General features: G+C 42.2%; 1 protein-coding gene across 5 annotated transcripts in view; it reads right to left on the bottom strand.

Moving 5' to 3' along the window:
• PTPRM (protein tyrosine phosphatase receptor type M) overlaps positions 1-23,136 on the bottom strand; it is a 773,614-nt gene that overhangs the window by 130,889 nt on the left and 619,589 nt on the right. For 2 of the 5 annotated variants that reach the window (XM_045527889.1, XM_045527893.1), the window contains 5 exons: positions 18,467-18,618; positions 14,493-14,567; positions 14,235-14,261; positions 10,256-10,267; positions 9,345-9,532 (listed from right to left, as the gene is read on the bottom strand). In XM_045527889.1, the coding sequence (XP_045383845.1) occupies positions 9,345-9,532; positions 10,256-10,267; positions 14,235-14,261; positions 14,493-14,567; positions 18,467-18,618 (454 nt within the window). The remainder of the gene's footprint in view (positions 1-9,344; positions 9,533-10,255; positions 10,268-14,234; positions 14,262-14,492; positions 14,568-18,466; positions 18,619-23,136) is intronic. The other 3 variants (XM_045527891.1, XM_045527890.1, XM_045527892.1) reach the window with 3 other exon arrangements.

The following is a 23,136-nucleotide window of genomic DNA, read 5'->3' on the forward strand; positions in this document are numbered from 1 at the left end:
TCATGAACATAAAACTACTTTATTTCAGAAGATACCATGGAAGAAACTGGAAAAGTTACCATGTTCCCTTTCTTTTCAGTGAAATGACAGGTCAAAAATATTATGGGCTGTAATTCAGTATTGTTTTGGCTAGAGCAGGGGAGGAGTGGCATTGAGGTGACCTCGCCACGGAGCTGAGCACCAAGCGGGATTAACGTGCAGCACCTGCAGCTGCTGAGCTGCTGAGCGCACGGAGCTGCCAGCGGGGCCCCAGGGCCGGACGGGTCCTCTGCCAAAGCAACACGCTGTTCAAAGCAAACACAACAGTAGAGAGGAAAAGCAACACTCCTGTCATGAAATCACAAGTCAAATCAATAAAACCACAAGGTTAATTTCCATAGGTCTGCATCTCCACAGGGTTGCATAGGGAAGTGATGCCGTTTAGTGGAAAGAACACAGCTTCAGAGTCCACAGATGATGCAATAACTCCTGCTACTCTACAGGGGCATGGCCTGGGGAAAGATACTTAAATTCTGAGTTATTTTCTCATCTGGAAAATGGGTATGATAATAATGTAATAGCATTGTGGTTAGAAATATTAATACACATGCGTGTGTTAGACAAAGGCAGACATGGCCAACATCATCAATGATCTACAGCCAAGCAAGACTTAAGAAGAGTCCACCCCTCAAAACCTCACTTTCCCCTGAAATACTTCCATGACAACACAAACTACCTTCACCAATGGTGGAACTGTGCATGATAACATAGAGTTCTTTCTCAGAATAGTTATATTATAAAATGCACTGAGGTCTCAACTAAATAATTAGACATTGTTTCTACTAGGGCTTTGGAAGAGAGAGGAGAAACCAAACTGCTTTTCCTTCTCTCAGGCACTGGACACAGCACAGAACACATCTGTGACCACGTGTGGAATTTTTCTGCACTAAGCAGTTCTCCAGTGGACATCAACTGGGTGTCGTACCATTCTACTCCATTCAATTCTGACACTTCCTACCTGGAGTTAGAGTCAGATCCCACAGGTTGAGGGCTCAGTTCCATAAGACTGTCCCCAACTTCAGCTGCCAATCACAAGCAGTAGGTTGTCATCTATACTTCCACCCGACCAGCTATACATCAGGGCTCCCAGGGCCCCTCCTTAGGTTTAATTAATGTGCTAGTTTGGCTCGTAGAACTCAGGGAAACACTTCCTTGCACTGACTGGTTTATCAATACAGGATGCTATAAAGGATACAGATGGGCAGCCGGGTGAAGAGGTACACAGGACTCGGTATGGGCAGAGGGCCAGGAGGCTTCCACACCCTCCCTGGACGCACCACCTCCCAGCACCTCCACCCACGGGTGCAGCAACCCAGGAGCTCGTCTTCTCTTGTTGTTCAAGAGTTTTTATAGAGCTTAATCTCCAGATGCCCCTAGCCTTCTTTCCCGGAGGTTGGTGGCTGAGGCTGAAATTTCTGAGATCATTTTAAAATGATCAGTATTGGTCAGGTTCAAGTTGGTCAGCATGCACTTTCTGATTGGATGCCGCCAGCCCCGCTGGTCTTATATGATGTACCATTTTGAGCTTGTATATATTTTTTTAGCAGTTCCATCCATCTTTATCATTTCCCCACGTAGAGGTGTATGTGTTTAAATACATAGAAATCAATTCAGCAAATATAAAGTACAAAGTATAAATACAGAGAAATCAATTCAGCAAATATTTAGCAGTGTTTGTTAAATATCTACTGAATAAATCAATTACTATATTGCCTATGGTAGTATCAATTAATATATTGCCTCCTACATTATTCAAACACAGAGCTATGAGGCTGTAGGGGAATGGCTGCTTCTGACTGCGACGAGTGGGAACAGCTTCAGGTGGTGTCACACCTGAGCTGGATCTGAAGGGGTCTGGCACGTGGAGGAGGAGCTTGGAAGTCACTGCAGGCAGAGGCCACGATGGCCAGCAGGGCCCAGAGCCACAGAGGCTGCAGGCTCAGGTGTGAGATGGCGAGAGACGCAGCAGCGCTGGAGCTCAGCGTGCACAGCGGAAAGTGGCTAGAGTTAAAATGAAAGCCTGGACGACGGGCTGAGGTCTGAGTTTCCTATTTTTGGAAAGAATCCACAGCAGAGTTTTCAGCACCAAACATGCTAACATCTATGTCTCACAAAGAAAACTGGTTGCAGAGTTGGGGGCCGTTTTCCAGGGGAGAGACTGGAGGTAGGGAGGTACGTTGGGGTGCTCTTCCGACAGTCGGGCCGTGATGGCTAGCCCGTGCAGGAGGGGAAGAGGGATGTGACTGCAAAACAGGGAGGAGGACAGTAGTTGGCATTTGTGACCTGCTGGTGTGGAGCTGCAGGAGAGGGAGGGGCAAGGACAACTGTGAACAATCTGGTTTGACCACATTAGTGGGTGGTGACAGCATCAAACTAATCAAAAGCGGGGACTGATACCAGATACCCGCAAAGTCTGCAGCAGGGGATGTACAGGCACGCGTCCGTCCCCTCTGGGCCAGGGCCTCCGCGAAGGCACTTGTGGCTAATGGCATCTGACACTAAAAGCCTGTTAACAAGGGGAAAAATTGCTTAACTTCTCTCAGGTTAGATAAAGAAAATTCTAATAACCAGCTTCAAGATGGAAACCAGACCGCTGCCTAGAAGTGCTTGAAACAAATTGGAAAATGTCGACTGCCATGAATTATCATCAGAGGGAGTGCAGAGAGCTGTAGGAAATAACAATTTTTAATCTCATTTTCTCAAGTGTGAGCATGCACATGACGTCATCAGAGGCCAGGGCAAAGCCAACTGCATTAAAACATCAGCTAACGTGCAAGAGGCCCTGAAAGCAGGCAGGACAGAGAGAGAGGCACACGCAGCAAATTAAACAGACACTTTTATGTTGGTGCTTTAGAAAAAATAAACCAAGTATTGACAGTAAAACCAACTCTCTCTACTGCATTATTTAAAAATATGCACAAACTTTAATCCACTAAGAAAGCATCCATAAACCCACACACCTGACTTGCCCAAATAGCTCGAAGCCTCTCAAAATTTCAGAGAGAAGTTTTTATCATTTTCTTGTGGACCTGGATCACCATCACCATAATAATTACAGGAAAAAAACAAAACAAAACATGTCACAAATCACTTGGCTGTTTGAGCCACTGGAGGCGCAGCTGTTGTGATTCTCGATGCGTTTGCAGTGCCTGCCAATGCCTCCCCCACCCCCGCTCCTGTCCTTAGCTTTCAGTGGCTCATGGCTTTGTTTTGTTTGTTTTGTATCCTGTGGGATGGAAAACAACCTGCACTGATTGTGCCAACTGATTGACTCAGCTGGTGCCTCCGAATATGAAATGCGAACAGAAAAGCGCATCTGAGAAGCGTGTGGGCTGGAGGTGAGGGACCGGGCCCTCCCACTCTGGACTGTGCCCGGAGCCGGCGAAGCAGCTGCGCCCAGGCAGCGGTTCCATCAGCTGAGTAACACGAGTGCCTTTCACTCCACCTGCTCCTGCCTCTGTTTTCAAAAACCCAACCACGGGGCTGCTGTGCACCAATCTTAAAATGCTTCCACCAGTATGTGCAGTGCTCTGCCAACCAGCCCAACAAGGGAGAGGCTGGTGCCCGGGGTGCTCTCTTCCCACACCCCGGGGAACTGTCTTCCCCACCTAAGGACATCTGACATTAGGGAATGAGAACTGCAACCTTGGCAGAGAGCAGGGGGTCTGCTGGGAGTGTTTTGTTTTGTTTGTTTGTTTGTTTTTGGTAGGAGATATTGGCGCTATGGTTGGGCCTGGTAGGGGGAAGGTTTGGGTCATGGGGTGAGTCCCTCATAAATGCCTTGTGCCCGTCTCAAGGAGTGCGTGAGTTCTCGCTCTGGCAAGACTGGATTGGTCCCCGTTGTCATAAAGCAAGGTTCCCCTCATGTTCAGTCCTCTCCCTTCACAAGTGTTTGCTCCCCCTTTGACCTTCACCATGTTTTGACCCTCACCAGAAGCTGAGCAGATGCTGGTGGCATGGTGCCATGCTTCCCGTACCCCCCAGCCTACAGACCCTCTTCTCTTTACAAATAACCAGCCTCAGGTATGCTGTTACAGCCACGCTGCACAGACTAAGTCGGCTGGCTTCTCTGGGGTGCGAGGCAGGTAAATGAAAAAACAGTGAGAATTTGGAGGGCAGGTGAGACATTTTAACAATAATCCTTTCTTACCTTGCTTCCACTTTGCCAAACATAGACACAGGCATCAAATAATACATTGTGCTTGTATTTAACAAAATCCGCTGTTTTACTTAGAAAACAGGGGGAAGGATAAGAGAGGGAAGATAAACAACCCATATGTTTAAAAAAGATCTACAAGGAGCTACAAGAAGAAAGACATGTTTAAAGAAAATCCAGATTCTGCAGAAAACGTCACAGGCTGCACCTAATCCTGAAGATTTTCGCATAATGTCTTCAATTCCCCAGTTTAAACTAAGCTAAAAAACAATCTCTATGTTCAATTATAAAATTAATCACCAGTATTTGTGCCCTAGAGAGATACATATGAGAAAAGTTGGTGGGATAAGGATAATGTTTTCCTAAATATATTTACATATGCATGTACACAGACATGTGTCTATATATAAATATATCCTGAAGAGCAGGGTGCAAAGAGTTACTTAGGTTTCTGATAAGTTTCATCTCTAGTAGCTGGAAAATACATTTTTGTGCCCCAGAGTGATGTTATTAACTAATGAAATAGTGTCGTCTGTGTTTTTCAGGATGTCCTGTCTGGAAGTAGTTTTCAATTGCTGTCCTTTATTTTAATTTTAAAGATATAGAAAAACATGTTTCAGAATAACATGCCTATTTTCCTACTTAAGGTTAATGTCTTTCTGCTTGGATTCCCAAAGGGACTTAGTTCAGAAATCGAGGTATAAACAAGGCCCTTTGGGGGTGACAAAGGGGACAGCCTCACTCCCCACATGCTCAGGGTCACAACCCCTGGGGCCTGGCATGGTCTTGAACACCTTGCAGCTCTCAGCCTGGGGCAGGAGGAACAGGAGGGGGTGCGCACAGCACACCTGTCTGGGGCAGGTCTACTGGTTCAGGGCAGAGCTGCGGAGTCAGGGCAAACCTCTCTTTTTGACTCCAGCTGAGAAAGGCCCAGATGTCCGCAGGGCAGGGTGGCTAAGTCCTAGCTGTCCCTCTTTAGTGCAGTGATCTCCCCCCAGAGGCTTAGACTGACTGCCCTTCGCTTGTTAGCAGGAAGAATCATCTCGTCTCCTCTTTTGCAGCAACACAAACAGACTTCACTTTTCCGCTGGGTCTTTCTCCTGAGATCCCTGCACCACTCTCTGTTGACAACATGCCATTTTCTGTTCAATTCAGCATGTTTACTTCTTTATTGTGATTCATGTCTGAGTTTCTTTTGAATCAAATTATTGCATCTCCCTGGTGAGATGTGCCATATGACTATCTTGTTAGAACAAAATCAAATAAAAAATTTGCACTGAGCACTACTCCATCACATCCCCACCACATGTTTGCCTCTTGTTTGGACGCACTTCTGTCGGCTACTCGATCAGTAATGAATCCTTCCAGCGCTTGCGCCAATTTTCAGACATTGCTGTCTTGGAAAAGATAAAGAGGAACTGGTTGAAATGGGTTCAACAGAGAGAACGTCCCCACTTCAGAAATATTTTACAACCCAGATGACTTGTTTTTCCTGCTACCCACAGATTGAAGAAGACCGGAAAGACCGAGTGGACGATTACACAGAGTCACAGCAGCAACCAGAGCCGTCCTTTAGGTTTCATCCCCAAAGATGCTTTAGCACCAAAGTAGCTCACTGCTCCAGCAAGTCCTGAAGCCAAGCGTTCCACGGCATTTTTGAACAGGGATGGAGCAATATCCTTCCCATTACACTTTGCACTGAATACATCTTCCCTCTCCCCTTTACTAGTAATATTTTGGGTACTGATTATTACCTTTTAAGCAATTCTTGTGGGTTCATATAAAAAAACATTTTAAAAATGAGCTGTTCCTACTAAACAGATCTCCATGCAAGTACAGGAATGAGACTCACGATGCATCCTTCTTCTCTTCTCATTGCTCCCAGAATGCCACCCGAACTTCCCAGTGTGACACTCGAGGCCCTTCGTGATCAGAGCCCTCACACCGCGGGACTCAGGCATACAGGACTCCTGCTGTCTCCCCAGCACACCCCATGCTCCTGCTTTTGTGTTGCCCTGGACGGCCTCCCTCTCTCCCCTTCTGCCAACTCTCACTCATCTTTAGCGAAAAAAGTGATTCTTACCCCAAGCTGGCTCAGGGGCCCCCACTGGCCTTCAGAGCACCCCTGCACGTCTCTCCTGGGGCATGTGGGGTCACTCCCTGGCTGCTTGCTCCTGCCCCGTCAGCTTCCTGGGGGCCGGGAGATGCGTTTCTCCTCTGTATCCCTGGCACCGAGCACAGCGTATAACCTGTTAAATCAAATTCTCCCTCAAATCCTATTTGCCAAAGACACCAATGCAACCTTTTTTTTTTTTTTTTTAAAGAGGATTCTTTGGTCTACAGTTACTCATAGGCTTTCCTAGCTTAGATAGGACAACACTATTTTAGTAATAAAAGGTGATGGCACGTATTTTAAGATACTTACTTTCTCAGTTCTTGAACTCTTAATCTACAAAATCAAACCTACCTATTTATTTTTAAGTTACCATGATATATGGTAAGGAAGTTACAGTCCTGTAGATGAAGCAAAAAGTACTAACCTCTTTCCATAAAGAGAGCAGCCCACTCTGTCCTCAGACTGTCTTACATGAGAGGCCACAGAGATGCACTGAAACCTCCACGTAACACAGCTTCCCTAAAAAGGACGTGGTGTGCACTTCTGCTCCTGGATCTTATTATAAGTTACTATTGTTTTCTTCTACTAGCTAGCACTTCCAGTGGACGCTTGCCACATGCCCGGCATCATTCCGCACTCGTGCTGCGTCAGTGAGTCACCCTCACAACAGCCTTGTTAGGTGGATACTATAATTTTTTTTTTTTGAGGTAGCGTCTCGCTGTGCTGCCCAGGCTAGACTGTGGTGGTCTGATCATAGTCCTGATTTCCTCTCTAACGTATGTTCTTTTCTCATTTTTACCTTATCACTTCTTTCCTTCTTTTTGTTTTTTTTTAATTGAAAATGGTTTGGAGTTTAAAGTATTTACTTTTTAGTAGTCTTCTCTGATCAACTGAATAGCTAAAATGAAAAGACATTTTTTGAAATGTAATTAATATTTTATTTTGGGAACTCAATGAATTCTCAGTCATACTATATTTAAGTATAAAATACTTTAGTTTACACTTATAAATCATATTTCTTCAGGAGATCTGAGTGGATGATAATTTTTTGCATCTTTGAAGTATGCATTGTCATGGTATATTATAAAAAGTCACAAGATAGGTATTTTTACATAGTCCATTAAAAAGTGGACTCAGGTTATTTTATGAATTGTTATTTGAGCCTAAAATTAATCTCTTTGACATTAACATCTTTAATAAACATTTGAGCAATACCTGCATTCAGAATATTGGATAGAAATAAGATATCATCTCTATTCATTAGGCTTATATTTTCTCAATAACCTAATTTTGCCTTTTCATAAGATATTAATACTTTTGGAAGTCTTACTCTTAATCCTATTAATTCCTAAGCTATCCTTTAAAAGTGCATAAGGAAATATGCAAAGTCAGTCAATTTCACTGAATTATACATTGAATCACTAAAGGTAAATCTAAGAATATCAGGGTTGCTAAAATGCAGAACTTCATTTGAAAATATTTTCTGGACTTAAATCAAACTCGGAGGCATGGTTTGGATCGGTTTCTTTGGATTTACAGCTTCTGAACTGAGGTCACTGGCAACACACCCAGCTGTGCATGTTAGCAACGCAAAGCTTGTCCACTTGTCCGCTCGGGACAAAGACTCACTCTTACAAGAAGCGCAGCACTGGCCCAGCCAGCAGTGGCACCGTGTGTTGCTTTGAATGCTGTGTTGAATCTTTGCTGATCAGCTTGGAAAGATAGCTAACCCCAAGACAAGGTGGCATCTGGGCATAAAATGAAGTGTCGTGAGTGTACCCACAAGGGGAGGAAGAAGCAGAAGTAGAAATTCGCAGGCCACAGAGGTGGCAGGAACTGATTTTAACAATGCTCTAATTCCCGGCAAGATGTTTCCCAACTATGAGCTTGTTAGGTAAACATGGACCAGAACCACATTCTAAGATTTAAAAAGCCACATAGCTACAAAATTCTATTATTATACTGAGTAAGCATGTTACTTTATCTTCATCAATGACTATAAACTGATTTTAATAACATAAAAAAAGCAATCCAACCTTCCTGCCTCGCCAGCCCCCACCCCCACATGCCTGTACTTCTTTGAATCACGTATCTTCAAGTCCTTTAATTCTCTTCAGTTTTTGAATGACCTTCCAACAGAATTAGCTAATGGCACAGGCTGGGAGAGAGGTAAGCCCTACATTTTATATATAGTAGGTGAGTATCACCATTCCCGGAAATGCCCCTGACAGCTGTCCTCAAAATTGCCCAGGACAGCAACATGCTCTCTGCGCTAGCCGGACAGTAACAGCTGTCACAACCGTGACAATAGCCAGTCCCTGTACTGCTGTCTGATCTCTACTACATGACATTGCTGGTTGGTCTATAATTGCTCTAAGTGGATAGTTTCTTCCTGAGGTAACAACTATAAAATTATTAGGATTTAATATCATACTTAATTACAGGAAAAGCCAAGGAAGGTAATCAAGAATGGGGAGGGAGACATGAACTAAAACTTAATTCTGACAGAGAAGAAAAAAAGAGATAAAAATTAAAAAGCATGGGGAGGGGAAGACAGCCTGGTAGGTCTCTGTTTTCATTACATATTTATGCAAAATGAAGCAAAACATAGAGCGTTCTTCCTTTTTCCAGGTAACAAATGTGAACTTCTTCATAAGTACCACCAAACAGAAATGGATCCATGGATGTAATACAGTTGGCCCTTTGTACCTGAACGTTCCACATCATGTATTCTACCACACACGGATGAAAAATACAGTATTCTTGGGATGCAAACCCATGGATATGGAGGGCCAAATTTTTGTATCCTCGGTTCTGCAGGACTCACTGAGAGACTTGAACATGCATGGATTTTGGTATCCACCGGGGTCCTGCAACCAATCTCCAGAGAACACTGAGGGATGACTGTACCTGGTCCCTCTCTGGCATCTCTCGGGGGTTTGTCTGGCCTACAGAAGGAGCTGGGAGCATGATAGCTGGTGCAGTGTCCAAGAAGGAACCAGGAAGGAGCCCTGGCACGGAGCTGGTGCTCACCTCGTATTCCTCCTTGAAGCCGTAGCCCTCGGCACACTTCATCTGCGTGATGTGCTGGAGCAGGTCTGCCACGCGGATGGCGGGGTGGAGCTGCCCGGTCTGGTAGGGCACGTCGGCGGGCTCGCGCTTCTTGTAAGTGTGGGACTGCACCAGGCTGCTGGTATCGCTGGCCATCGTGTGGGTTTCATCTAGGAAAAGAAGGTCAGGGAGAAAATGAGAGAGGGCCAGGGAACTAAGTCGCATCACTGAGAATGCTAAGCAGCTGGCCGCTGACATCCCCTCAACCTATGGCTGCAAAATTCCCTACGATGGCTCAGCAAAAAAGAAAAGTTAAATGTTTAGAAATTTAAATGGGGTTGGCAATACTGATAGGAATGTGCAGAAATCTTTGTTTTTACAAAGCAGTCCAAACGATATATTGCTTCCAAAGAGCTAATTGATAAGGGCCCTTTAGGCTTTCGGTGCTAAGGTTTGTGAAAGTTTCAATCTGAAACTTCACCAAGACCTGGTGCAAAGCCAGTCTTGTATTCTTCCAAACATTAGTTAACTAGTTTGTATGATGATGTAAACAAACTCTGCACAAATGTTCTGTGAGCAAAATAAAAGTGCACAAAATGGTTTGGCTTAGAAAGCTAACAATGGAAATGTGGACTTAACACATGAAATCAAAGAGAAGAAAAATAAAAGGGAACTAGGTTTGGGGATAACGTTTTGATGAGTCACTTTGCATGCTCCAGTATCGGAAAGCTTGACAAAATATTGTGGAGCAACACATCACACATGGAATGTTCTACAACAGCAAACATGCAGGCCAGCAGAGCCGTACCAGCTGGCTTCGTCAGAATCTACCGGTAAGACACACACTCCCACTCCCTCCGCAACTTTTCCATGGGGCGAATTGGGGAACTTACCATTTATTGGCACTTTTAAGAAGATACATATCAGGAGAAAAAAGGAGGAGAAAAAGGAAACAGGGCATAAGCAATAGTACTGTGTGAATAATTACAGGTAGTTTTTATTTTGTGCTTTAATTTTCCAGTTAAGTTTTCTATTGAGAGGTGGTCAGAGGGCAAAGCCTCCATTCTCTCATCACGTTAGGATGGAGGTGTTTAATTTAAGTACTCAATAACAAAAAGGAGGTTAAAATTAGTATTATAATTGCCTTTCATCCCCCATGAACCAAGTAATGACTAAATAAGTCTTATTTGTATTCAACACATTTTCTCCTTTAAATTTCTTGAACAAGTCAACCAAATTGTACTACAAAATTAATGCCAAAATTTGGTCACATAAGCCTAAAGAGGCTATATTTTAACAGAAGACTACTAGTAAATTGGGTTAATGAACTGCAGAAATGGTAGCTATTAAAAATGTCTTATGCAAGAAAGTGCTAATAGAATAAGAATTCCACATTCTACAGGTTAACTCATTATAACGTTGAACCCCTTTAGCTGTTTTATGATTGAGGATGGGTATTGGCAAAATATAATGCTAAAGTTACTTAAGATGAGAATATTATATCAAAATTGATTCCTGATATAAAGAATTAAAACATATGAAGGATATATTCAATTTTTAAAAATTACTAGTTTATCAATAGGGAATTCAGCTATAGTTAATTATTATTATTATTATTATTTTTTACTGAGAAGTTCAGCACCAAAGGAAATTTAGTCCGAGGGTGCTTGGTTAGCAGGGCCTGGTTGGAAACCTCACTTCTATCTGCATCGCAAAGCACCTGGGGATGCATGGCATGAAAGGTGGTACACAAGTGTGTAGCTATGTTGCTGTTGCTGAAATGGCACCTGGATCACTACAAGGTGGCTAAAGACACAAAGACAAAATAAAAAAGGGTGGTAAGTTGATTTTATGATTTTTTTTTCATTTGGATTTGCTTTGAAATTTAGCAATTCATTATGTTCCCACTTTATTTTAACAGTCACAAATAAACCTAGAAATTTTCACATCAGATTTGTTCACTGGCAGCTGCCAAGCTTCATAAACAGGGATACAGGAACCCTGCTGAAGTACTGAATCCCTTGAGCTTATAGTTACTACAGCAGCAAGTTCTGTTCTTTATAGTAAAATAAATGGAACATTAATTAGTTTCCCCTCTGTGCCTCTCTCATTCTCGCAGTTTTGTACCTTGTGGGATGAACATAATTAATATGCCCTCCATTGTGGGTCGATCTTCTCAACTCCCCCTAACTGATTTGGGCCTTTCACGTGGATACACCAGCAACCTGGCAATGCTCTGATCCCAGGGCTGGGTATTCTTGGAAGTTTTAAATCCACAGAGATACAACCACTGTCACTGTTGTATATAATCATCCTGCACAGCATTATGCCATCTTGGCCTCATTACTAACATGGAACATGTCTTTAAAGCATGTAAACACTACCAGGTCCATCTAAGAAAACAGTGCTATTACCTAGTACATGCGTATGGTAGAGGTAATAGGTTTCTCCTTCTATACTACTAGAAATTCTTGATTCCACTAAAATTAGTGATTAATCAGTTTTCTGTGACTTCTTAAAAAAGAATTATTGCTGATAAAACATGTCATTTGTCATTAATTTCCTTTATGTGTTAAAAAAAATCACCCACCAGTAATTTTTTAATTAAAAATAACGCCTACGAGGAAATCAGAAATAAAGCTGCTCCCTAACAGTTCAGATCATTTTCTAAGAACTGAAAATTAATTCTGCCTATATTCTTTAATGAATTCTCTTAAATTTTTGACAAACCAATTGAAAAACTAAATTGAAATTAAAGCTATAATTTGAGGTGGGGGACGTTCTGTCTATCTGTCCATCCACCCATCTATCTATATTTTTGCAAGCAAATGAGCTACAGGTATCTCTATACCTTAGAGCCGAGCACCTCAATGAGAGGTGAAGGTACTAGAAGACTTGACTGTGTTGAGCTCTGATGCACAACAAAACATTTCTTCTTGTCTTACTGTCAGTTATAAGTGCTACCACCCTCTAGGAGTGCTAGAATAGCTGTACAGCTCATCTTCTGCCCATGGTTTCAAGTGACAGCCTTGCCAGTCCTTACTATGCGACATACAGATTCACCTTTGCACTGAGTAATATGTCAGGAACAGAGTCTCCAAGCACTGCCATTGGTGACGCTGGTTCCTGCACAAGCTATACATGTAACAGTTATTTGTCTATCTGGCTGACTTCTTCTTCCACAGTGTGCATCACTTTTGCTACTTGAATTGTCTGTGCAAGTGATTCTGTCTTGGTAAAAAGCCTAACCAACTTTAAAAGATGTCATTAATGTTCATAACAAAGCAGCGACTTTAAAAAAATGATATTTGTTTAATAAGCTTATCTTAATCCTGCTGTGAAATCTGAACATTTTCTTTCCTTCTGACAATGCATGTCTTATGCCTCCCCACTCACAGCTCCCCGAGGTCAGAATATCTACTGGAGGAACCTCAAATGAATGCCACAGCACACAAAGAAATCACAAATCTTTGCCTATCAAAAGATTCTGCAAATGTCATTTGCATGTAGATTACATTGTTCTGGGGCCTAAGATTAGCCTGTGCCCCTCACTTATGAAAATAATAAAAATGCAGCTTTCTTTTCCTTATAGTTTATAGTGAAAGGCTGGGGCAGGGGATTTAGTGGGCTTTGTTAGCCCTCAAAATGATGCAAAATTCAAAAATTCTCTTTTAGATCCATTCCTAAAACTTCTAGCTTCGTTCATTTTTTTCCACAGGCAAAAAACTTGCTTAAGCCCAGAGAAAAGGAAAATAAAAATTACCCTCTATACAAATATCGTAACAACTTAGAGAAAAGAGAAGCACAGGGGAAAAAATTATGTTGCAAAGATATAAACCCTTGTAAAGAGAATTAGGAAGGACAAGTCGAACAACTGAGGATGGAATTCTTGCTACAATGAATTGTTATATACCTTGAAGTCGTTTTTGTTGTGCTCCTTTTCGGTAAGGTTAGTAGTAGAAAGAGAACACAGCCGTGATACGCTCGGGTTATTTTTGCGTCTCAAATGCAACAGCAGCTCATGCTTGTTTGGTTATCACAGCCCAGGTAATGCCATTTTTCTCCTCACCCTTCTTAAATTGAACAAACAGGATTTTTTTCTGTAACCCCCTGCTGGGAATATTTCATACTTTAAATGCATTCTGCCCCAGTGGGCTAACATTTTAGTTCCTTTCTATGACATCTGACACATAATAAACCATATGATTATAAAGTGCCATCTTGTCATTTCACTGTGCAGATCTTCAGCTCCTTTGAAATTCCACTCTGTGACAGACGCTTTGGAATGCTGGGAGGGTGCTGTGAGCGGCACTGAGGATGGGTAGGGGGCCAGAATTCTACCGTGATCATTTTTCTGCATAACATTAGGCATAATTAGAAAAATGCTATTTTTGAAATTGAAGTTTTTAGTGCTTAGCAATAAGTGAAAATAATGAGAAGCTATTTTCACTTTTATGACTATCATATTTGACAGAATACAACTCTTGGAAGTCCACAGCTAGGTGATGACATGGTTCTTTCCCTTGGGATCAGACCTAACCTTAAATTCTGAACACAGAAAGGGAGAAGAGCTGGGATTGTTCCTTTGAACCTTTGGTATCATCCCCAACACGCATGCAGCAAACCCTTCTTATTTCAAGAATGTCTTTTTCAAGAATGTCTTTTTCAAGAATGACTATTTCAAGAGTGACTATTTCAAGAATGTCTTTTTCTCATCTAACCCTGCCCACCGCCCCAGGGCCACCCACCACTCCCATGTCCTGCTTATAATCACTGCAACATACAGAATTAAAGCTGCAATTTCCTACTGAGTGGCCACTGACTTTCTAAATTACTCCTGCAATAAACCCTGGTAAAGGGAAATGTTCTCACCTAAAATTGCAGTTGGCACAAATGGGTCTGTCACACATCGAAAGCAGGTCAATGCAGAGAAAAGTAAAAAGAGAAAGAACAGTAAATGATTGATGAACGGTCCCCAACTTCTGCACAGAAAGTCGTAGAAAGCATTGGGTTACAACATCTCAAACATCGTAAGCTCCGAAAGCATCACGGATAGCAGAGTGAGTGAGGGCTGACTGATTCTGATGGCTAAGGGGGTGTGAGGGATGAAACAATGGAAAAATCTGTTACCTGGGTAATAGGAATTAGGAACCGATGTGCTCAGGGTGTTTGTTTTCATTGTAAAGGATGATGGTGAAGACACAGCTGTAAATAAAAGAAAGGCAGGTCAGCAGCTGTAGAGAGGTAATCACACTGGGAACACGGCACTCTGAGGTCACCGCAGCGACTCCGTGCTGGGGTGGAATGCTGACAGGAAGAAATCTCCCAGATGCACTGACACCTGCGTGGTAAATACCACCATTCCCAGTTGTTTCTGGGTAGCTACTTGTCCTTTAGAAAATGACCACCTTTTTACCACTCCAGGTCTTTTGCCCCACCAATGAAGGGAAAACACACAACCACAGCCAGCGTTTTGGATAGAGAAACTCATCAGACTCCTGTTTTGACTTCTAGCCTTTGTTGATGGAATTCTGCTAGCAGGCTGAGCTGAATTTTACAACAAAAAGTAGAAGAATGTGTCTACACATGGCTTTTGGAGAATATTCTAAAAGTCAGTATTTATGTAGTTTGCTAAATCCTCTCCCTCCTTACAGTTTGGTTCTGCAGAGAACACTCCACAATGCTATGATATGACCTGGTTTATGAAAAACAAAGGTGATGTTCCATGTGTGCTATATTTAGGTGAAAGCCTCATGCCTTCATATTGTTCTACTGGTCTTTTAAATACTTATAAAGGTGCTCATTTTTTTGAAATATTCCTCTGAAACACTCAAGATTGAACTATTACACCTTCTATTCCTCCCCGTTATCAAGAGGGAAAGTCAATCCCATCTAATTTACCTGATTTCATTGAAAATGGATCTTCCCTATTTTAAGAGACATTTTAAACTCTCTCCAAATGTCTTAATTGATTAGTGTTTTAAAAACACTTTAATTAAAGTATAAAGATTTGAATGTGCTCAGCTGGTGAAACTTAAGTCTAAATCTTAACTCCTCTGATGTAGCTGTATGATCCACATGCTGCCGATTTCCTGATTAAGACACTACTACTATGCAATTATGGGAAGCACAACCAGTCCTGTGGACATGGTATAATTATTCTGATGACATGTTAACACATTTAAACTCTCCAGGAGCGGTTCCTTTAGGATAGTGCCTTTACCTGTGTTTATATTTTTAATGTGTAGAATTAGTAAGTGACAGAACAAGGACCAGAACCCAGGCTGTCATTTTTAAGATATTTTTCTAAAATAGAGAAGTATCACATGTATATTGTATGTTTATGGTAAGTTGCCAGGAAAAAAGAGAACCGATGAAAACAAGAATGAAAAAAAAAAAATGAGTACCAATGGGATATGCCAGGGTCAACAAGAATAATGCCTCTTCATTACCTGCACTTTTATATGGCTGGTAAAAATGTGCAGAGCAGATATAAAATAACTATATTTATTTTCACCTTTTTGTTAAAATACACTTTTTTTTTTTGAGACGGAGTCTCGCTCTGTTGCCCAGGCTAGAGTGCCATGGCATCAGCCTAGCTCACAGCAACCTCAAACTATCCTCCTGCCTCAGCCTCCCAAGTAGGTGGGACTACAGGCATGCGCCATCATGCCCGGCTAAATTTTTAATATATATATTTAGTTGTCCAGCTAATTTCTTTCTATTATTTTTAGTAGAGACAGGGTCTTGCTCTTGCTCAGGCTGGTCTCGAACTCCTGACCTCAAGTGATCCTCCTACCTCAGCCTCCCAGAGTGCTAGGATTACAGGCATGAGCCACCACACCTGGCAAAATAAAATATTTTAAAACACTTTCATCTTTGAGCATAAAAATTAAACCCATCCCCATTACCCTTATCTATTTTCCCTTTGATGGTACATTAAAGGGGACGGTAGAACTCTTAATTGCTTTGGTGGACAGGTTATTTCCCACTCTTATAAATGTGTTCATGCTTATTTTTAAATTCTCTAATTTCATTTTCTGCACTGTCTCATTTCTAAAAGTGACTCACCTCACAACTTCTAGTACTTTCTCCCAAGCCTAAAAGATCTCACAGGTAGGTACCCATGCTTGTCGTAGGTATGGTGCTGGCAGCCTCGGGGTCTAATGAACCCTTTTCCTGCAAGTCTCCTCCCCGGGAACTGTGCTCTTACTTTAAAGGCATTAAGAGAGCCCTAGGATGACGTTTACCTTCAGGGCCACCCTCATGGATGAGATTTGATGAGACCTGCTCAAGGAGTGGGGGGAACGTGGAGAGTCCACCGTGGTGTTTCTTCTGTGGGCTTTATTAACAGGGGGAGACATGAAATTATGCCTAATAGCCGATCAACTGGGGCAGCTAACTGACGTCGGCTTCTTCAGCAGTCCTTTCTGCATGAACATTTTTGGATTCCCACAGATACATTCGCTTTTTAAAAAGTAACTGCCAAATTAAACTTCCTGTCCAGAGGCGAATATTCCCTGTTGTTCACACTTCAAATGCCTAGAAACTACTGATACAGGTTCCTGCTCTTTGGGTGAGTAATTCCAAGTAAATTTATTCGAGAGGAATTTCACCATGAAATAGAAAGTCTGGAACATTAATGGGTTATTCCAAAGTGAGAACATATATCTCTGTGGTCCTTTTCATACTGACATTCAAGAAATAGCGGCTGCTACAAAAATTCTAACCTTGTATGTGGTCAAAAGTGCTCCTCGGACCCCAGCCCAGAACAGAAGCATCACAGGTTGCTTTATTTTGACAGGTAAATGCATTATAAATGTATTTTTAAATAAATAATATAATATCTGCTACAAAAAAAGCAGAGAGAATTCTATGAAAAAATGGCAAGTTGTTTGTGGTGTACTGAGATACCACGGCTTCTGTTACCTACCCTGGAAGTGACATGAAAGGGGAAGGAGCGAAGGCGGAGGACGGAAACACAGCGGAGCGGCCTTGTGTGCTGGCGCCGAAGCAGCGCGGGACGCACGTGCGCCACTGGGCCGGGAGCACGTGAGAAACAAAGGAATACAGGAGGATAAGGCTGAACAATGGGCCACTACAAAATGAGACTGAATTCTATGCAGCCTAGCAGAGCTTGTGAGGAATGCAAGGCTCGGGCCCGCGCTGTCCAAGCTGCTGTCACCCCCTCCAGATACCATTTCTGCCTTCCTTCCAGTTACACCCCCCCACCTCCAGACTTTACGTGCACTTTTTTGGCGGGGGGCACCATTAATCGCTGCACTTTGATTCCACCCCCATGCTGGCCAGCATCCTGATTATGTAGCTGAGGTCAGCAGTGGTCTGTGGCACAGATTTCACACAGTAAAGAAACCCCCAACCTTGAACTCGATGAGTGTGTGCCCTGAACCGCAGTGTCAGGCACGTACCCCTGGAGCTACCTCTGGTCTCTGAGAAGATCACCAGGGACAAAAACAACTGCTCCTTTTGTGCTTCCTATAATCAATCTAATTGCTAGTTTCCTAAAATAATGCCATTTACCTGGATTACAGGTGGCAGTACAGGGAGGTATTAGCTGATCTCGGTTTACCCACCTGGTGCAAAGTGTGAGACTTGTGAAGTTGAATTACAGTTTAATTTATTAATTGCCACTAATAGCCCTATAATAAAGGCAGAAGCTGTCAGCTAAACAAATAAACAATTAACTTGTTACTGCCATTTAGTGAACTGTTTTATAAAAGGCTTCCTTTGTGTAATTCCACACCTGGCTAGCTTACAAATGGGATCTAAACAACAAAAGAGATGATGAGAAACAGGTGTCTTCTTCCTCAAGCAGAGGAAGGGCTTCATGTCACTGCTCTCAATCTTTACAGAAACTTCACTGTGGTTTCCTTGCTCTCTGGCCTGGTACTATCACCTTTAGAACAACATCTCTGCTAAGCAACCCACGGCACGTAAGAGCCTTCAGGATCATTAAAAATGACTGGAGAAACCGACATGGCGTAAGAATCCTTTAGGAAGAATTCTTTTTGTGTTTTAATCCCCGAGTACTAGCTGGAATCCTGGGATAGCAGAGATGTAGCAAGAGAAACATGTGCACTTACATCTCCCATTCAGGTTGTGCGTGTCCATGAACGAGAACGCCTCGTCGCAGTTTGTGCCTTGCTCGGCATAGCTCTTGTCCATCGAGTTCACCATCACAGTCATCTCCTGCCGGGTGCTGCTCAGGGTCTCCTTCCGCTTCTTGGCCAGTTTCCTTAAGACAAAGAGTTCAACTATGTAGACACCGTAGACATGCATCAGAACAGAATGCGGACCTTTGGCATGTGTATTGACTGATGTTCAGAAATAACTTCTCCTGGATTAAACATATTCATTCACAAATTAGTGTGTGGGACTTTCTATACATCAGGTCCTCTGCCAGGCTGCAGACACAGAGGTGAAAAACCTCTGCTGCCTATTCTCAACCAAACCACAGCCTCAAACATTATGTTTCTCCTACTACAAGCTAAATTAAAATGACCAGTGATCCTAGAACAACGCAAAAATAATCTGCTTACTGACATGCTCCTAGAGGTATTAACTTTTACTAAATTATTGTCTACATTGCCATACACGATGTTAAAGAGAAGATTCACCCTAGTAAATATTTGTCAAGCAAAACTGAAATAATCCAAGGATGAATCTAAAAGGCACATTGTAAACCTAAAGAAAAGAACTAGGGAGGAGTGAAGAACGCACAGGAGCGGAAGTGCAGAGAGGGTGCAGGATCTGACCAGGGCGTACAGAGGACAGAGGAGCTCAGGCCACGGAGGAATCGGAGGAGCATGTAGTGAATTCTCAGGGGGCTGTGACGCCTCCCCAAATCCCAAATGAACCCAAATTATCTCCCCATCAAAGTGTCGACTCCCACAGAGCGGAAGGTAGACAATGTCACGTTGCTGGGTTCCCTGGCAAGTGTAGCAGGAGTAACTCCTTCCTGTTCCCTCCCTGGTGTAAGAGAATGCAAAAACATTGAGGACCGAACAGAGATTTCCAATTCTTTTGGAGACATGGATTAATCCTGGCTTCTGTGTCCTGTTCAGTGACCACCAAAAACTTGTCAGCTAAAATTATAGATACCTGTACAAAAGCCATAAGAACCAAAGCAAAACTAACATGAACAAACAGATAAAACAAAGTTTTACAGATCTTACTACCAGAGGTGGTTGTATGCACCCAAGGCAGGCAAGAATAGTATTAGAGATGCTTAAGGAGAAGGTATAAAATGACAAGGTTTAAGACCACAGCACCATAATACCAAAGATACTATGCCATAAAATGTTTGAATTCTGCCCAAGCACCTAGCAGCATCTACAAAATAAAATGGCAGCTATTTCTAGTAAATCATCTTGACACTGATTGACCTCGGACACAGCAGAATTTAAAATGAGCCACGTAATCAAAATCACACCCGTATTAGGTGATTGCTGATGCAATGTAAGGCACTGACAACATGAGACCATATGGATAATCTTTATTATCATTTCTAAATGACACATAATCCAAATGCTTCCTTGCCTGTAGTTATAATAATCTTTTAATTTCATACTTTGAAGGCAGAAGGGTTTCATTAACGAGTTGACTTTTTTATTGCTAAAAGTTGTTGGAAAAAAGATATATTTTTAAACCAAAAAATGAAAATCACCTGCAACATCTCTGACAGTGTTAAAGTTAAAAAAATTTTGAAAGGTAAGCCAGTGTGACTTTCTCACCTCATGTCAGTCACGATCGTCTCCTCCAGACCTGACCCAGCCCTGAGCCAGCCATGCTAGCGCGCGGGCCAGCGCCGGGCCTGGGTGTTCTCAGCATGTGTTCTGGTCAGAGCCAGCACCAGGCCCCCTCTCTGCAGCTGCACTCATGATAATACATGTTCTCTCCACTTCTGAATCTGCCAGCTCGCTGGAATAACATTCGTAGGCCAGGTCTCCCCAGGAGCCCTGATATGGAGGATTGAGATAATTAGCTCCATAATTCAAGCAAAATGCCCACTTTTTGCTTGAATTTCTTTGATTTACTTTGGACTGATTTATGCAGCTAATTGCCTCAATGTTCTTTTTTGTTCTGCCTATAAAGAGAGGCCTAGTGAACTTTGCCAGACTCCCCTCTTTGCCTTTTCTTGCTTGAATCCCTCTAATCCTAAAGGTTAGGAGATGACAGCTAACACCTTCTCGTGTGGTTGGTGGGGGCAGGGAGGGATGTATGCTCTAGTAAAAGCTATGCCTGTCCTGGAAACAATTTGTCTCCTTTCTAATCCTCCACATGCATGAACTAATTTCACTGATGTCACACTAATCACTCCATAGCTGATCTTCTTTAAGCACAAAAGAACTGCAATAAGGACTCGTGAGAGCATGCTCGTACACAACAGAGGTTCAGTCAGAGACCCGCAGATTTAAGCTCATATTCACCAGCACGTACTCTATGTCCGTGAACTTCCTCTGAACCCAGCTCCCAATGTCCTCAGCAAGGCTTCCTGCATTAACCCTACACTTTAACCACAATTTTTACTCTCATCAGATGTCACAAACACAAATGTCTCACTGGGGCCAGGCAAGTAATGTAAGGGAGGGAACCGTTGTAAGACAATAGGAGTGGTGCAGACTGGTGAGATGGAGGGGACAGTGACTCAGCTCCTGAAGCCCCATGGAGGCCCCCATCCTTGCAAGGTTCAGGAGAAACCAGAAATCTACATTTTATGCTGACTCTTAATTTTTAACTATTCTCAAATAATTCAAATTTAAAATAAAAACACCATGTGGCCCACATAAAGCATGTCTGGGGCACTTCTGCTCTCCACAAACAGCAGCACTTAGAAGTGTCATTGTACGGGAATGGAAGGAAGTGGGGACCAAGATACAGTGTGCAACTACTGTATGTCAGCACTCTAGAGGCCTTATCACATTTAATCCTAGTAAGTGTGCAGGAATCATTCTTATTTCCTGCTTCACAGATGAAGGGACTGAGTTTCAGAGAAGTAACTTGTCCATATGGTGGAGCTGGATTGGACCCCACATCTCTCTGACCCCAAAGGTGCTGATGAGAGCAATGTGCTCTCTCTAGTAAGGTAGCTCATTAATTTACATTTCCTTACAAGTTACATCATAATTATCACCAAACTGCTTTCAAGTATGAATCATCTATTGCCCCCAAACTAAATAAGCTTTGAAAAAGTTTACTAGAGGAGTGGGAAAAGAGGCCTTAAGGTCACATGTGGCCTTCTAGGTCCTTAAGTGCAGCCTTTTGACTAAATCCAAATTTTACAGAATAAATCCTTTTATTAAAAGGGATGAAACTTTTCTTGCCTTCTTTGGTGCTTAAAAAAGAACAATCTTGAAATCAGAAGGCTGCAGGTTCCCCACCCCTGCATGCTTTACACAAATCTAGTGGCATCTAGTATGCTTATTAAGTGAATTAATCACCACTATACCAAAGCATTACTAAGGAGAGTTTTTAGAAAACTCATCTATCAAAAGCAGCTTGCTTGGTTATGGAGGTTTTGAGTCATCGTTTGGGATTTTCATCTGTTTGTATATACAGGCATAAGTCAGAGACACTGTGGGTTTGGTTCCAAATCACCGCAATGAAGTGAGTATCACAGTGAAGAGAGTCACACACAGTTTTTTTGTTTCCCAGTGCATATAAAAGTTATGTTTACAGTATAGTCTATTGAGTGTATAATAGGATTATGTCTAAAAAACAATGTACATACCTTAATTAAAAATACTTTATTGGTAAAAAATGCTGATGATCATCTGAGTCTTTAGTGAGTCTTAACCTCTTTGCTGGTGGAGGGTCTGGCCTCAATGTTGGTAGCTGCTGACTGATTAGGGTGGTGGTTACTGTAGGCTGGGGTTGCTGTGGTAATTTCTTAAAATAAGAAAAAATAAACTTTGCCACATCAGTTGACTGTTCTTGTCACGAAACAGTTCTCCGTAGCACGTGATGTTCCTTGACAGCATTTAACTCACAAACTTCTATCCAAATTGGAATCAGTCTTCTCAAAGTCTGCTGCTGCTTTACAGCTAAGTTTAAGTAATATTCTAAATCCTTTGTTGTCATTTCAACAGTGTTCACAGCATTTCACCAGGAGTAGATTCCATCTTAAAAAACCACTTTCTCTGCTCATCCATAAGAAGCAACTCCTCATCTGTTCAGTTTGATCATAAGACTGCAGCAATTCAGTCCCATCTTTAGGCTCTTCTTCTAATTTTAGTTATTTTCTATTTCCACCACATCTGCCTTTATTGTGTCCACTGAAATCTTAAATTCATAGTCATCAATGAGGGTTGGAATCAACTCCTTCCAAACTCTTGTAACTGTTGACATTTTGACATCTTTTGATGAATCCTATGTTTTTAATGGTATCGAGAATAATGACTCCTTTCCAGAGGTTTTCAATTGACTTTGTCCAGGTCTAACAGAGAAATACTTTCTATTGCAGCTATAGCCTTATGAAATTATTTATTAAATAATAAGACTTGAAAGTTGGAATTACTCATTGATCTATGGGCTACAAAATGTATTATGTGTTATCAGGCATGAAAACATTAATCTCCTTGTACATCTCCATCAGAGCTCTTGGGTGACCATGTGCATTGACAATGAGCAGTAATATTTTCAAAGGAATCTTTTTTTTTTTTTTCTGAGCAGTAGGTCTCAACAGTGTCCTTAAAATATTCAGGAAACCACGCAAACAAAGCCTGGATGACAAATGTGTTATCATCCAGGCTTT

This window comes from Lemur catta, chromosome 16, assembly GCF_020740605.2.
Source record: "Lemur catta isolate mLemCat1 chromosome 16, mLemCat1.pri, whole genome shotgun sequence".
NCBI lineage: Eukaryota > Metazoa > Chordata > Mammalia > Primates > Lemuridae > Lemur > Lemur catta.